The 13509-nt window shown below is 53.0% G+C and overlaps 1 protein-coding gene across 1 annotated transcript; it reads left to right on the forward strand.

Annotated features, from left to right (window-relative positions):
- The first annotated feature begins 103 nt into the window (after positions 1-103).
- SNRNP40 (small nuclear ribonucleoprotein U5 subunit 40) lies at positions 104-11808 on the forward strand. Its single transcript, XM_051637872.1, has 10 exons — positions 104-301; positions 1241-1370; positions 2421-2514; positions 3144-3309; positions 3762-3884; positions 4861-4981; positions 5462-5544; positions 5958-6019; positions 8800-8903; positions 11340-11808. Exons 1-10 carry the CDS (start codon positions 110-112, stop codon positions 11387-11389), a joined length of 1125 nt encoding a protein of 374 aa, XP_051493832.1. The 5' UTR covers positions 104-109; the 3' UTR covers positions 11390-11808.
- Positions 11809-13509: the final 1701 nt, after the last annotated feature.

The raw sequence follows: 13509 nt of genomic DNA on the forward strand, positions 1-13509 counted from the left end.
GGAGGCGGGGCCGTCCTGGCGCGCTCCGCCAATCAGCGCGCGGGGAAGGGGGAGCGCCGACCAATGGGGTGAGAGGGCGGGCGGGCGGCCGGGCGCGCGCGCGGCGGCCATGATCGAGCAGCAGAAGCGGAAGGTCCCGGGAGGCCCCGGCCCCGCTCCCGGCCCCGCTCCCGGCCCTGCCCCCGGCCCCGACCTGCCCCTCGTGCCCGCACCGGCCAAGCGGCCCCGCCATGAGCTGCCGGGGGCGCCCGGGGCTGGCGGCGGGGGAGGGCAGCCCCCTCCCGGGGCGCTGCTGCAGGCGGTACGTGGGGGGGGGGGGGGGGTGTTTGTGTGTGTGAGGGGATGGAGGGATAAGGGGGTGGGAGCGGGGGTTGTGAGGAAATCCTGTGGGGGGAGTGAGGGCTGTGGGGTCACAGAGGTGGAAGGGCCCCGGGGGGGTGTGAGAGGGTGAGGGGAAAGGCCCAGGAGGGGGTGTGGGGAGGGGGGAAGGCCCGGGAGAGGATCAGGGGGAGCAGGGTTTGTGTCAGCGCTGGGGTGTCCAGCAGGAGCAGGGCAGGGGTTGTCCCCCCGCGCTCGGCACTGGGGAGGGGACACCTCGGATCCTGCGGTCAGTTCTGAGCCCCTCACAACGAGAAGGACATGGAGGGGCTGGAGCGTGTCCAGAGAAGGGCAGTGGAGCTGGGGAAGGGGCTGGAGCACAAGTCTGAGCAGGAGCAGCTGAGGGAGCTGGGGGTGTCCAGCCTGGAGACCAGGAGGTGAGGGGAAACCTGGCTCTGCACCTGCCTGAGGGGAGGTTGGAGTGAGGAGGGTCAGTCTCTTCCCCCAAGAAACAAATGGCAAAACCAGAGGAAATGGCCTCAAGTTGTGCCAGGGGAGGTTTAGATTGGATATTGGGAACAATTTATTCCTGGAAAGGGCTGTCAGGCCCTGGCCCAGGCTGCCCAGGGCAGGGGTGGAGTCCCCATCCCTGGAAGGATTTCAAAGCCCTGTAGATGTGGTGCTGAGGGACATGGGTCAGTGGTGGCCTTGGCAGGGCTGGGTGAAGGTTTAAACTTGGTATCTTAGAGGTCTTTTCCAACCAGAATGATTGAGTGAGGGGATGGTGGGATGTGAGGGAAAGCCCCTGAGGGGATGGAGGGTGTGTGGGAAGACCCATGAGGGGGTCCTGCCCATGCCCTGGGGGGATCCCCTTGTTCCCCTTGGGATGCTGCTTCACCTGCTCCCCCGTTGTCTCCCACAGGGCCCCCCACGCTGCTCCTCCCTGCAGGCCCCCATCATGCTGCTCTCAGGGCACGAGGGGGAGGTGTACTGCTGCAAGTTCCACCCCAACGGCAGCACCTTGGCCTCCGCCGGCTTCGACAGGCTGATCCGTGAGTCCCGGGCTGGGGGCTGCTGGGGTCTGAGCCACTCTGCTCTGGTGGGGTTTGAGGCAGGTCAAGGGAGGTGGTTCTCTGTTTTGAGATGCCCTCTGGAGAACTGGGTCCAGTTCTGGAGCCACCAACAGGAGAAGAACATGGAGCTCCTGGAGAGAGTCCAGAGGAGACCACAGAGATGATCCAAGGGCTGGAGCAGCTCTGCTCTGGAGACAGGCTGGGAGAGTTGGGGTGTTCAGCCTGGAGAAGAGAAGGCTCCAGGGAGACCTTAGAGCAGCTTCCAGTGCCTGAAGGGGCTCCAGGAAAGCTGGGGAGGGACTTTGGACAAGGGCAGGGGGTGAGAGTACAAGGGGGGATGGATTAAAAGTGGAAGAGGGGAGATAGAGGCTGGACATGAGGAGGAAATTCTTGGGTGTGAGGGTGGTGAGAGCCTGGCCCAGGCTGCCCAGGGAAGCTGTGGCTGCCCCATCCCTGGCAGTGTTGAAGGGCAGGTTGGATGGGGCTTGGAGCAGCCTGGGCTGGTGGGAGGTGTCCCTGCCCATGCAGGGGGTTGGATCTGGAAGATCTTTCAGGTCCCTTAACACTGAAACCATTCTGTGACCTCAGCCCTCAGCTTGCTGGATACTGAGTGCCAAGTGCTTCCCCTGGAGAGGAGAGAAACTTCTTCCCTCTCCGCTGGGCAGTCACTGTCCTGCTGGTCCTCACGTGGGGCTGGTCACAGCCTGCCTTCCCATGTCTCCTACAGAGGTAACTGTGGGTTTGTGTGTGACTGCAGCAGCCTGCAGAAACGGTTCTAATGCTTTGACTTGCTGAGGTGAAGATTATTGCTGTTCTTCATGAACTCAGATGGATGTAAAACCATAAATCAGCTCAAACCACCTCGGTCCTTCTGGGGTTCACACGATGCTGTTTATTGCTGTAGAACATCCCAGGCTGGGTAGTAGCAATGGGGCATAGTTCCTTCTGCTGAATTCCCAGAGGATGGCTCCATCCACAGCAGGGAGCTGTGTCTGTGTGTCCTTACCTCTCCCTTCCTTTTTCCCCCAGTGCTGTGGAACGTCTACGGGGACTGTGACAACTTTGCCACCCTGAAGGGGCACAGCGGGGCGGTCATGGAGCTGCACTATAACACGGATGGCAGGTACAGCCTGTGTGGGCATCTCCCAGGACGCAGCCTGCTCCAGAGGAAGGTGCTTCCTCAAGGAAGGTGCTTTCTTCTGGCTGCAGCCCCACAGAGCACCTGTCAGTTCCCCTGCTCAGTCCACACACAGTGAGCACTTGCAGTGTGGCTTCCCCAGCTCAGGAGTGGTGCCTGCTTGGGACTGAGCAAAGGATCTGGAGTGGCCACCCACTGATGGCCTTGATTTCAATCTTGAGGAACATGAGGAATTTAGTGTTGGTCATTTGGGAGAGAGTGGGGAAGGAAGGAAAGCAAGTGAGATATTTGTTAGTTTAAAAGGCTGTTCCACTGTTGCATCTGAGCCATCTCCACTGAGCTTTCCTCCTTGTGCCCATCCCAGAGTGTTTGAGGAGGTGAAAAACCAGTCTGTTTGTATTTAGAAATGGGTTTTAGTGAGGTGCCTCCAGTGTAGCTGTCCTGCTGTCAGTCAGCCTCCCCTGAGACACCACCTTTGTCTTGGCACACGGGGGAGATTCTTCTCCATGACCCGTTCCCGCAGAACGTTTCCAGCTTCGACCGCGGAACTTGAGAGTAAAAAAACGTGGGAGGGGAGAATGATCTCCAAAAATGGTGGCAATTCCTCTTTGCAGCATGCTCTTCTCAGCATCCACTGACAAAACCGTGGCTGTGTGGGACAGTGAGACTGGAGAGAGGGTGAAGAGGCTGAAGGGCCACACCTCGTTTGTCAACTCCTGCTACCCGGCGCGGCGGGGACCGCAGCTGGTCTGCACCGGCAGCGACGACGGGACGGTCAAGGTCAGTGTCAGGAGGTGGTCTGAAAGACAGGATCTTAGAAAGAATATCAAGGGGGCTTGCCATTTAAGTGGGCTAAATTCAGCCCTTTGTTACTCTGATCATTATCTGATAACTTTTGAGTTCAGAATTAAAAAATTGGAAATAAAATGTGGCTGCTCCCGGTTCCTGTAGTTCTTGATGGGGGCGGATTAAGAAGGTTCCTCTGCTCAGTTGGTCATGCTGGTCAAGCAGGAGAAGGCAAGCTGGTAATGACATCTCACATGCTGGCCATTCTTTCTCCCCTGCACTCCTTGCTCCAACCACACCAGGCTCTTGCCCTGATTTTTATAGAGATCTCTAAAAGAAGGGATTTCAGGAGAGTAGTTGGAGACTCTGCCAAGGATCTGTGCAGCTCCCTGTAATTTTATCATTAAGTATCTCTGTTCAAGTTTTCCAACTGCTGTGTTTTTCAGCTGTGGGATATCAGGAAAAAAGCTGCTGTCCAGACATTCCAGAACACATACCAGGTCTTGGCTGTCACCTTCAATGACACCAGTGATCAGATCATATCTGGAGGCATCGACAATGATATTAAGGTAGGACACCCTGGGACACCCATGTCCCCCTGAACCTCTATGGCCTCGTGCACCTTTTCCATCCCATTACATCCTGCCTTGGTCAAGGACAAGTGTGGAAGCCTTTTGGTTAATTTTACAGTCACAAGAGCCATGTGGTCCCACAGTATGTGACCTCCCTGTTGATACAGGGCCAACAAACTCAGAGGGAGTTGCTCCAGGGCTCTTTGCCATGTGACAGCCTGGGCAGCCCTGGCATTTCTGGCCAGGCATCCCAGTGCTGCTGTCATACATTGCTGGAGCCAGTGTGGTCTGCTGGCTCTTCTGCCAGCCTGTGCCCAGCCCTCAGGCTCTAAAGCCATATATGAGGTAAACCAAAGTAAATGTGGTGACACATCCACACTCTCTGCCCTCTGCTCCAGTTTGCTTTGTCACGTGCTAGTGTGGAAAGTTCTTATTTAAGAGTGAGCTCAATGTTTCATTCAGCTGGTAACTGAGCTTCTGACAGTCCTGTGGTTCAGTCTGTCTTACTGTGCCTTGGGCTCCAGCCTTACCCAGCCATGGGGAGCATGTGCTTGTCAGAGGGCCATCCTTAAGTGTAGCACTGACGTGAGATCTGTTCCCACTGCCCCATGAAAGGCAGTGACTCTTTGGGAAAGAACAGTATGAAATTTTGGGGATTGGACAACTGCTGCTCTATGCCATGAGTCAGTGGAATCTGGGAGCTGTATCCAGGTAGAGAAGGATTCCTGTGCTCATGGGGCTGCTGATGTGTAACTCCTTGGTATCTGGACACATTAGGTAAGAAGTCTTCCAAGGGGCAAATTCCCTTTTCCATACACAGTGTATACAATTCTAGCATTATCTTTTAGCCATCCAGACCCTGAGATAGAAAGCTGATGCCATCAGCTGCCTGATAAGTACCCGTGTGAGACACTTTGGCAACAGCCTTTCCAACAGTGATTTTTTCACCAAACCACAATGTTGTGTCTGAAAGGTTTGGGACCTTCGCCAGAACAAGCTCACCTACACCATGAGGGGACATGCAGACTCAGTGACTGGCCTCAGCTTGAGCTCAGAAGGCTCCTACCTGCTCTCCAATGCCATGGACAACACAGGTACATCCTTCCTGGGGGGGAGCACAGCAGAGCTGTCAGATGCTGCTCCCTCGTGCTGGCTTTGCATGGCATTTTGGAAGGGAGTTTGGCTCCAGAGATAAAGCTGGAATTCTTGTCACACTGGTGACAGTCACCTCCTTTGCATCAGAAGGGTTTGCCACCTCTCCCAGAGGGCAGTGGGGACACAATCTGGGCAGCCAGTTGAAGGCAGCTGCAGTCTGGCTCCCTCTGGGGTGGTTTGGATGTGTCCCCACAGCAGGGAGTGACAACACAGCTCCAAACTGCCTGTGTCCTGCGAGGGGTGCTCAGCCGAGCAAATGCTCATGTAGGGAAACCTACATGCTTCTGGGGGAACAGGCATGAAGGAAACGAGGAGCATGACCAGGTCTTTGCATTTCTTGGGACAAGGAAGGCCTGCCAGGACTGACCCTGCCCTGTGCCCACCTTCCTCAGCTGATGCCTGGGAACTCTCTCTTGCAGTTCGCATCTGGGACGTGCGGCCGTTTGCCCCCAAAGAGAGATGTGTGAAGATTTTTCAGGGGAACATACACAATTTTGAAAAGGTGAGTGCACTGCAGATCCAAACGTGGTGGTTTGTAAAATGCTGCTGCTCTTAACTTCTCCAGAAATTGTTTTTTCAATCCGAGTTTAAACCAGAAAGGCTTTAATAAGAACTCACAGAAAGATTAACGCACAAAGTGGGATTCCAATTAAAGCTGCAGTAAGAAGATTTCTTTGCTTGGTTCAACCATAATTAGCTGTAAATTAAGTATTTTCTACATTTACGATCTACTTTGTGTGAAATAACAAGGCACTGAATGTTTCCAGCAGTAAAACTGAATCTGTAATTACTATCTCATCTTCTGAAAGGGAAGTGCTCATGATATTTAAAGTCTCAGGGTGATTTTAATTCAAGTAGAAGAGGAAAACCAAATCTTCCTCTGGAAAGAGATCTGTAATTGTTCTTTTATTTTAGAATCTTCTGAGGTGCTCTTGGTCCCCAGATGGAAGTAAAATAGCAGGGGGATCTGCTGACAGGTGAGTTCCCACTGCCTCTGTTACCTTCAATCCTAAATCATTTTACAGGCACCCCTGAAATGAGTTGGATCATAATCTGAAGACTCAGAGTTGTATGTGAAAACCCCAAAACCCTCTGGGGTCTTCTGTGAGCATTGTCTGCCCTGATTCCTGTAGCCATGTGTCCATATTGCCTTCCTGTCCGTGGAGGAGCTGTAAAATCATCTTGATGTCAAAAGCTGACTAGAGATCTGCATTGCTGCTTATGGTCAACCACACGATCCAGCACTAGGACCAGCAGGTGACAGGATTGTGGTTGACAGTGAACTAGGTACAGGCAGATGCCTGTGAGAGTCTTCTGGAAGCAGGGTACCTGGGAAGTAGGGTGTAGTAGGGGGTTTATACTGGTGAGGACCACAAATACCAGTGAAGTTGCTGCATGGTGGCTTGCAGGAAGCACCAGTGGTGTTCCAGGGACTGTTGTTGAGCCTTACTTTAATTAATGAGAAAGAAGAAATAAAGATCTGACCAAATTAGCACACGTTGGACTTTTAAATGAGATATTCTGTAAACTGAGGCAACTGGGGAGTAAAACAAGTAGTGGGAGGAAGCCAGCAAAAGGTCCATGCTGGACACTGAAGGTCACCATCAAGGAGACCAGCCTCTGCTGGAGTAAATCCAGATGTACTCAGTGACATGGAGACAGGAATTCTTGCAGGCATGGGTCCAGCCATGAGTCCAGGGCATGGAGCAGTAGTAATCAGCAAATTAATGAGTTTCTGGTAGAGGATATGGAGAACTTTAGCTCTCACTGTCCAGGTACAGTGGGGCCAGCTGTCCCAGCAAGTGGCTGGGATGTGACTCTCCTTCCCAGTCCAGTGCCCTTCAGAAGGGTTATAGTAAAATCAACTACTTCAGCCCCTTGCCTGCTTTGCAACACCAAATGAAAAACACAACAGCAGAGTGCTTTGAGAAGGCACTTGATACAGGTCTTGCCTGCTAGATAAAATAGTTGTGATTGAAGAAATGCTGCTTTAAGTAACAGTCATGGTTGTTAAGTTGCAGGCTTGAGTTTTTTCCTGTGTTTCAAGAAAATGAGCCAAAGAATAACCCCAGCCTGACAGTGGATGCTGCTAACAAAGCAGGGCTGCCCTGTGTTGGCACCCAGTGTCTTCTCTCCCTAGCCAGCAAGTGCTATAAATGATTCAGTGCTTTTTGGCTGGGAAAAGCAGCTCAGGTCTATTTCAACAGGCAAATTGTACAAGCAAATGTTGTTCTTTGTCCAACCTGCAAAGCCCTGACAAATGGGAAGGAGCAGGTGAAGCTGAGGAGCCCACTGTTTGTAGCATTACATAAGCCTGGAATGGTCTGGCCTTGGTATTCCAAAGCTGGGCTGAGGAAAGAGCTGCTTATTTCCAGCATGCTTGGATTTATAAACGTGGGGCTGCCCAGTAGCATTTGCAGCAACCTTCCTTTGGAGGAGTGTAAGGCAGTAGTTTGATTTTAGATGTGGTTTATGGGCTGTCCCTGTGCCCTCACCCTCTGCAGTCCCTGTAAATAGCTGTAGTGAAGCCTCTGGGGTGTGTGAGCAGCAGAGCTGCCCTTGACACTGAACCCAGACCATGACTGCCCTGCCACTTCCCTTTTCTGCCCCAGCAGATTTCATTTTAGCTGCCAGTCACCTCCCTGAAGAGCAAAAGGAGAAGGCAGAGTGAGTGTAACCCAGAACTGGCAGATATCCTAAGCCACTGTTTCTTTTTTCAGAGCTGTGGTCCTGGTAACAAATGCCATTTCACCTGGCAAGGCTGTAGTGTTTGGGAGGGAGGGCTGTGGGGTTCCTTGCAGGTGTGGTGCAGCATCACCTGGCCTGGGTTGTTTGTGGGGTGTCACTTGGGGCTCTTCTTATTTGGATGTATTAAAACACCTCCTCCCTCCTGCAGATACTCACCATGAGCAGGGGCAGAGCATTGCCCTGCTTCCCTGTGGAGCCTGCACGTGGCCACAACACTGTGCAGGCAGCAACCCATGGGAGGTGACTTGGGTACAGTGTGATTGATGCTCTCTGAGACCATTTATAAGAGTAATCTGGAAGCTCATCCATGCCTGGTGCCCCCACTTTCTTTCTGACCTGCTGCCTGAAGGACACCAGTGGCCTCTGCTGCTGCCCTCCGACAAGGTGGGGTGCTCAGGCAGGACCCAGCAGTGGTGGGAGACCACAGGGGCTGCAGGGGGTCACCAAAGGGCTCAGCACAATCTGCTCGGCCCCCTAAAAAGGGCTGGGAGATGGATCTGGACCTTAACATCCAGCAGGAAGAAATCCCTCTATAAGGCTGTTGGCTGTGAGGGATTGTGCAGGGGCTGGGGGAGCAGCCAGGCCCTCTTCCCAGCCAGCCCCAACCAAGGGTGACCTAGTGGCTCCTAGGCAGGTGTTGGTGAGAACCCTCCTCCCTGCTCCCACTCTGTCTCCTGTACCCACTGGGCTGCTGCTCTGTTGAGGGTCTCCACAGCCCCAAACTTTCCAATCCATCTCTGCACCCGGAGGGATGAGGTGGGGCTGCCATCCCATGGTGGTGGTGAGGCTTTTAACATTGAGTTGACATGTTGGCTCCTACCTGCTCAGACCTCTGCTCTTCTGGACTTGGCAGTGCAGCATTTTGCTCCTGGGAGGCTCCTTGTTTATCCACACTAAGAGCTGCATCTGCTACAGCCTGGGTGGTGGAACTGCTGCAGGAAGGAGCCATTGGGGGGGCAACCTGCTTTAACCTTCTCAAATGTCTGTCCTCATTATGACTCTCTTGTAGGTTTGTCTATGTGTGGGACACCACATCCAGGAGGATTTTGTACAAGCTGCCAGGCCATGCTGGATCAGTGAACGAGCTGGCTTTCCATCCAGAGGAACCCATTAGTAAGTCATTCCCACCACAAATCAGCTGGGAAAATAGTTACAGGGCTGGCTGAACTGCTAATCCTCTGGAAAACAGCCCCAAAATTGTGTGGGGCCCAGAGCCCCAAATGTCAGAGACAAGTTTGGGGCTGGCAGACTCCTGCCTGCTCCTCTCCTGCAGACAGGAGTTGGGCTGGATGTGCCCTGGAGTCCTAGGCTGAGCACAGGGTCTCTGTGCCTGTGTCCTGCCCAGGAGGGCTCTGGGTTTGTGAGGGTGCCCATGAGCCACGGCTTGGCTGCTGCTGCCTGGAGCTTGTCTGGACTTCCCAAGGGCCGTGCAAAAAGGTTTTGGGGGCTGTCTGGGTTTGGACACCAGGAATATAACCATGCCTTTGGTAATGGTTATTCTCAGCCTGGAGAAGAGAAGGCTCCAGGAGACCTTAGAGCACCTTCCAGTGCCTGAAGGGGCTCCAGGAAACCTGGGGAGGGACTTTGGACAAGGGCAGGGAGTGAGAGGACAAGGGGAAATGGATTAAAGCTTGAAAAGGGAGGGGGATTAGGTTAGATATGAGAAGGAAAACCTTTAATGGAAGGGTGATGAGACACTGGCCCAGGTTGCCCAGGGAAGCTGTGGCTGCCCCATCCCTGGCAGTGTTGAAGGGCAGGTTGGATGGGGCTTGGAGCAACCTGGGCTGGTAGGCGGTGTCCCTGCCCATGGCAGGGGGCAGGGGAGTTAGATCTAGATGATCTTTAAGGTTCCTCCCAACCCAAACCAGTCTGGGATTCCATGATTCTATCTAAGGAGTTCTAGCAACCAGGGATTGTGACTCCAGCCTAGGGTCCAGCTTACCAAAAAGCTGTAGGAAGCAAACAAGACTCTATGTAGTGGGTTTTGTCCCCATTCTGGAGGTGTCCTGCACGTGGCACTGGTGGCTTCTTCAGAACCATTTCAGCACTCTGCACGAGCTGAGCCCAGGTTTGGTGTCAGCTTTTGGGCTCAGTGTGGGCCCAGGCAGGACCACAGGGTGCTGCTTGTTTCTGTGGGAACACTGGCAGTGTCAGCCAGCTCCCTGCATTGCTCCAGCCAAAAACTAACAAGAGTCAACCCCAAAGTGCAGTCAAGAGCTGGGCTGTGCTGGGACTGGCAGTCTCTGCAGCAGGGCCCTGAGTTATGGGTTTGTTCCTTGCTTATTCATTGCCCTGCCTTCAGGTCAGGGACTGTGCTGGGAGAGCAGAGCAATCTCTTCCTCTCCAGTTTGGAGCAGATTGTTTGCAGTTGTGTTCTGCTGAGCTCCTCTTTGTGAATCAATCACTCAGCTGAAAATAAAAATTACAAACCTGTTCAGGCATTGCATATGAGTGATGCAGTTGGTTTCTGGGAACGTTCCTCCTCTCAGTTGCTGCACCTACTGCATGATACTGGTCTGCATGGAGAGCCAGAGTGCTGCAAGATGACAGACACCAGCCTGAGTTCATGCAGAAATGCTGAAAATGATAGAATGACAGGTTGGAAAGGACCTCAAGGATCATCTCTCTAACCTTTTTAGGTAATAATATAGTTTAAAAGAGATGGCCCATCACCCTTTCAAGCTGAGTCTTAAACTGTGTAATGCAGGAGAATCACAGAATCATAGAGCCATTTAGGTTGGAAAGCCCCTTGGGATCACTGAGTCCAACCATCATCCCTACTCTACAAAGTTCTCCCCTAAACCATCTCCACCAACAGCACATCCAAACGACCCTTCAACTCACCCAGGGCTGGTGACTCAACCACCTCCCTGGGCAGCCTGTTCCAGTGTCTGAGCACTCTTGCTGGGAATTTTTTTTTTCCTAATGTCCAGTCTGAACCTGCCCTGGTGCAGCTTGAATTCTCCACTTCCCTTGGGAGAACCTCTCCTGGACTCAGGTGAAACCGTTGTCAGTGTCAAGAGCAGCACTTCTGGGCTGGAACTGACACACTCCTTCAACACCTGTTTTGAAATCCTGCACAGCCTCTTCTGGGTGAAGGTGGTTCAGTAGACTCTGGTATTTAGATCCCAGCTGTATTTTGCCAGTTCTGCTCAAAGGAAGAGGTCCCGGGCAGGTTTTCCCGGCCGAGCTGTGCCCTCTGGTGGCCGGGAATCCCGCCGGCTGGGCCCTCCTTGCCATGAAAATGACATTTCAGGACGCTGGAGAGTGTTACCAGCCTGTGTGAACACCTCACCATGGGAATGCCCAGACGTTGTGTGGCACAGTCTGCCTCAGGACAGGAAGGGCAGCCACACAGCGTGTGACCAGGTGCCAGAGGAGTAATTCCATGAAGTGTTTTGGGGCAGCAAATGAAATTTGGCTGTCTAGGTCATTTACAGTGAGCAAAATGGATACTTCAGCTCCAAAGAGGTGTCGTTAGCAGAGGTCTCAAACTGTTGTGTTTCATTTTCATATTCTTCCCTCTCTCCCCCCCCCTCTCTCCCACAGTCCTCTCTGCATCCAGCGACAAGAGACTGTACATGGGGGAGATCCAGTGAAGCCCACAAGGAGATGCTGGGGTTCATGCCCATGAGATGCTGGGATTCATGCCCTCGGGGTCCTTGGTTTACAGAGTCGGGTTGACTCTTCTCACCTGTGCCAGCCCCCCCACTGGTGGCAGTGGGTAAACCTTGAAGCAATTTGATGAGACCAGCTGCCCTCTCACAGGCTGCAGTGTCTTCATGGCCTCACTGTACAGCTTTTTTCCACACACACCCCCCCTTCTCTGGGGAGGAAGGAAAACTTGGAATTAAAAGGAATTTGGTTTTGGCTGCACCATCGACTATTAAACCCTTACCCAGATCACTTGAGATTGGTAACATTGTTTAAACTCCATATGTGGCTTGTGTATTCCCTGTCAAGATCCTCTTGGTGTTTTTATACAGTGAAAACTGAAATAGATAGCTTTTTACAAGAACTGTGTGGATGGGATTTATTGTTCTGTTTCACTTTTCTATTGTACAGTTCTAAATCTAGACCTTTGCTCATAGATAACCTGGGGAAACCACAGATGGTGACTTCAGAAGAGCAGCTTTGATTTTTATTCATGGCAATAAAAATGACCACACTTGAAATAATTATTGGGCTGCTGCTGAAACCCATTTTTATGTTTTGAACAAAATCCAGCCTCCTGCTATAAATAAGTGTAAAGGGAGTGAGTTTTCTGTGACGGGCCCATTGGCAGTGGGGGGGCCAGGACTTGGGTGTGTGTCCCCTTTCCTTAACCAGGCTGGCAGGGTGGCACGAGGTGGTGGCAGGTCCTTGAGCAGGTTAGATGGATATCTCGTAGACCTGTGGCTGCCTGCTGGGACAACACAGGGGTGTCTACACCCTGCCTCAGCTTCAGGGGGGGACCTCAGCTTCTGCCATATGTTGCCCCACAGCCCCAGATCTGCTTGCTGTGCCCCAGGGTTTAGGCTGGAAGGGAATGGTCTGTCCTGGAGGTGCCAAGGCTGACATTCGCCTTGAGCCCTTGACTCAGAGCTCAGCCTCAGCTGGTCTTTGTGGGACCATGCAAGGGGGTTTCCCTTTGCCACAGGCCTGTTGTTAATTAACTTGCTGTGACAAGTACGTGCTGCATTTCTCTTCTGAATATGTCTGCCTCAGCTCTTAGACGTTACATCCTTTCCTCCAGCCCCTGTTTGCTGCCTTGGCTCAGTTGGTGTCAGGCATTTCTCACCTCACTGCCTTCCTGCCCCATCCCAGAGGAGGCTTCTCAAGGGCTGCAGTTCAGCTGGGACCATGGACACATGGTGCTTCCACCCCAGCAGTGCTGTGCCATAGGACTGTCTTGCACACTCTTGGCCAACATTTGACCAGGACAAATCTGCTGTAGCCAACAGGTATTCAAGAGCTGAGAAACTGGTTCATTTTGTGCAGTGAAAAGGGAAGAAGCACGGAGTCCCCTTGAGGGTGTGTTTTGTCCCTGCTTTCCATGCTGTGGCCAGAGGAGAGCAGCTGGAGGGTGACATGTTTGGGGCCAAAACAGACCCGTCAGCTTTTAAGGAGGCAAGGAAACGTGGCTCTGTTCCCTGGGATGCAAGGTGGTTTCTTATGGACATGGGGCACTGCTCCTGGTCCCCATCACCTGGGGCAGTTCCTGTCCCAGTGCCAGGTCCTTCTGTCAGGAGATGGCTGAGGGCTGCTCCAGCCCTTGATACTTTGCTCACTACAAAGTTGTTCTTGAAGCTCTCACATCAGCTCTTCTCCGGGTTCCTCCATCATCGCAGTCAAAGTGATTTTGGGTGCAGACAGGGCTGGAGAGCACGGATGGGTTTAACAGTCAGTAAACCATCAACCCCAACTGTGCCTCCTTCACTGGTTCTCTTCATCCATGGACTGATGGTTTTGACCATCAGGTGTGAGTGCTGAGAGTCAGCAGAACTCCAGGTTCAAATCCAAGGAAGATCAGCTTCCTTGGAGTGTGTCTGGTCCCTGCCAGCTGCCCACATCCACCTCCCAACATTCCCCCAACTCCCAGCAGGAACCACAGGCAGGATCCCACAGGAACTGCTGCTGCAGCCCTGGCACTCTGTGCTTGTCCCCGTGCCCTGCCCTCCATGTCCATCTTTCCCTGCAGGGATAACCATTCCTGGCCAGAGCCAGGTGTGGACACGGG

This window comes from Apus apus, chromosome 21 (assembly GCF_020740795.1).
Source record: "Apus apus isolate bApuApu2 chromosome 21, bApuApu2.pri.cur, whole genome shotgun sequence".
Taxonomy (NCBI): Eukaryota; Metazoa; Chordata; class Aves; order Apodiformes; family Apodidae; genus Apus; species Apus apus.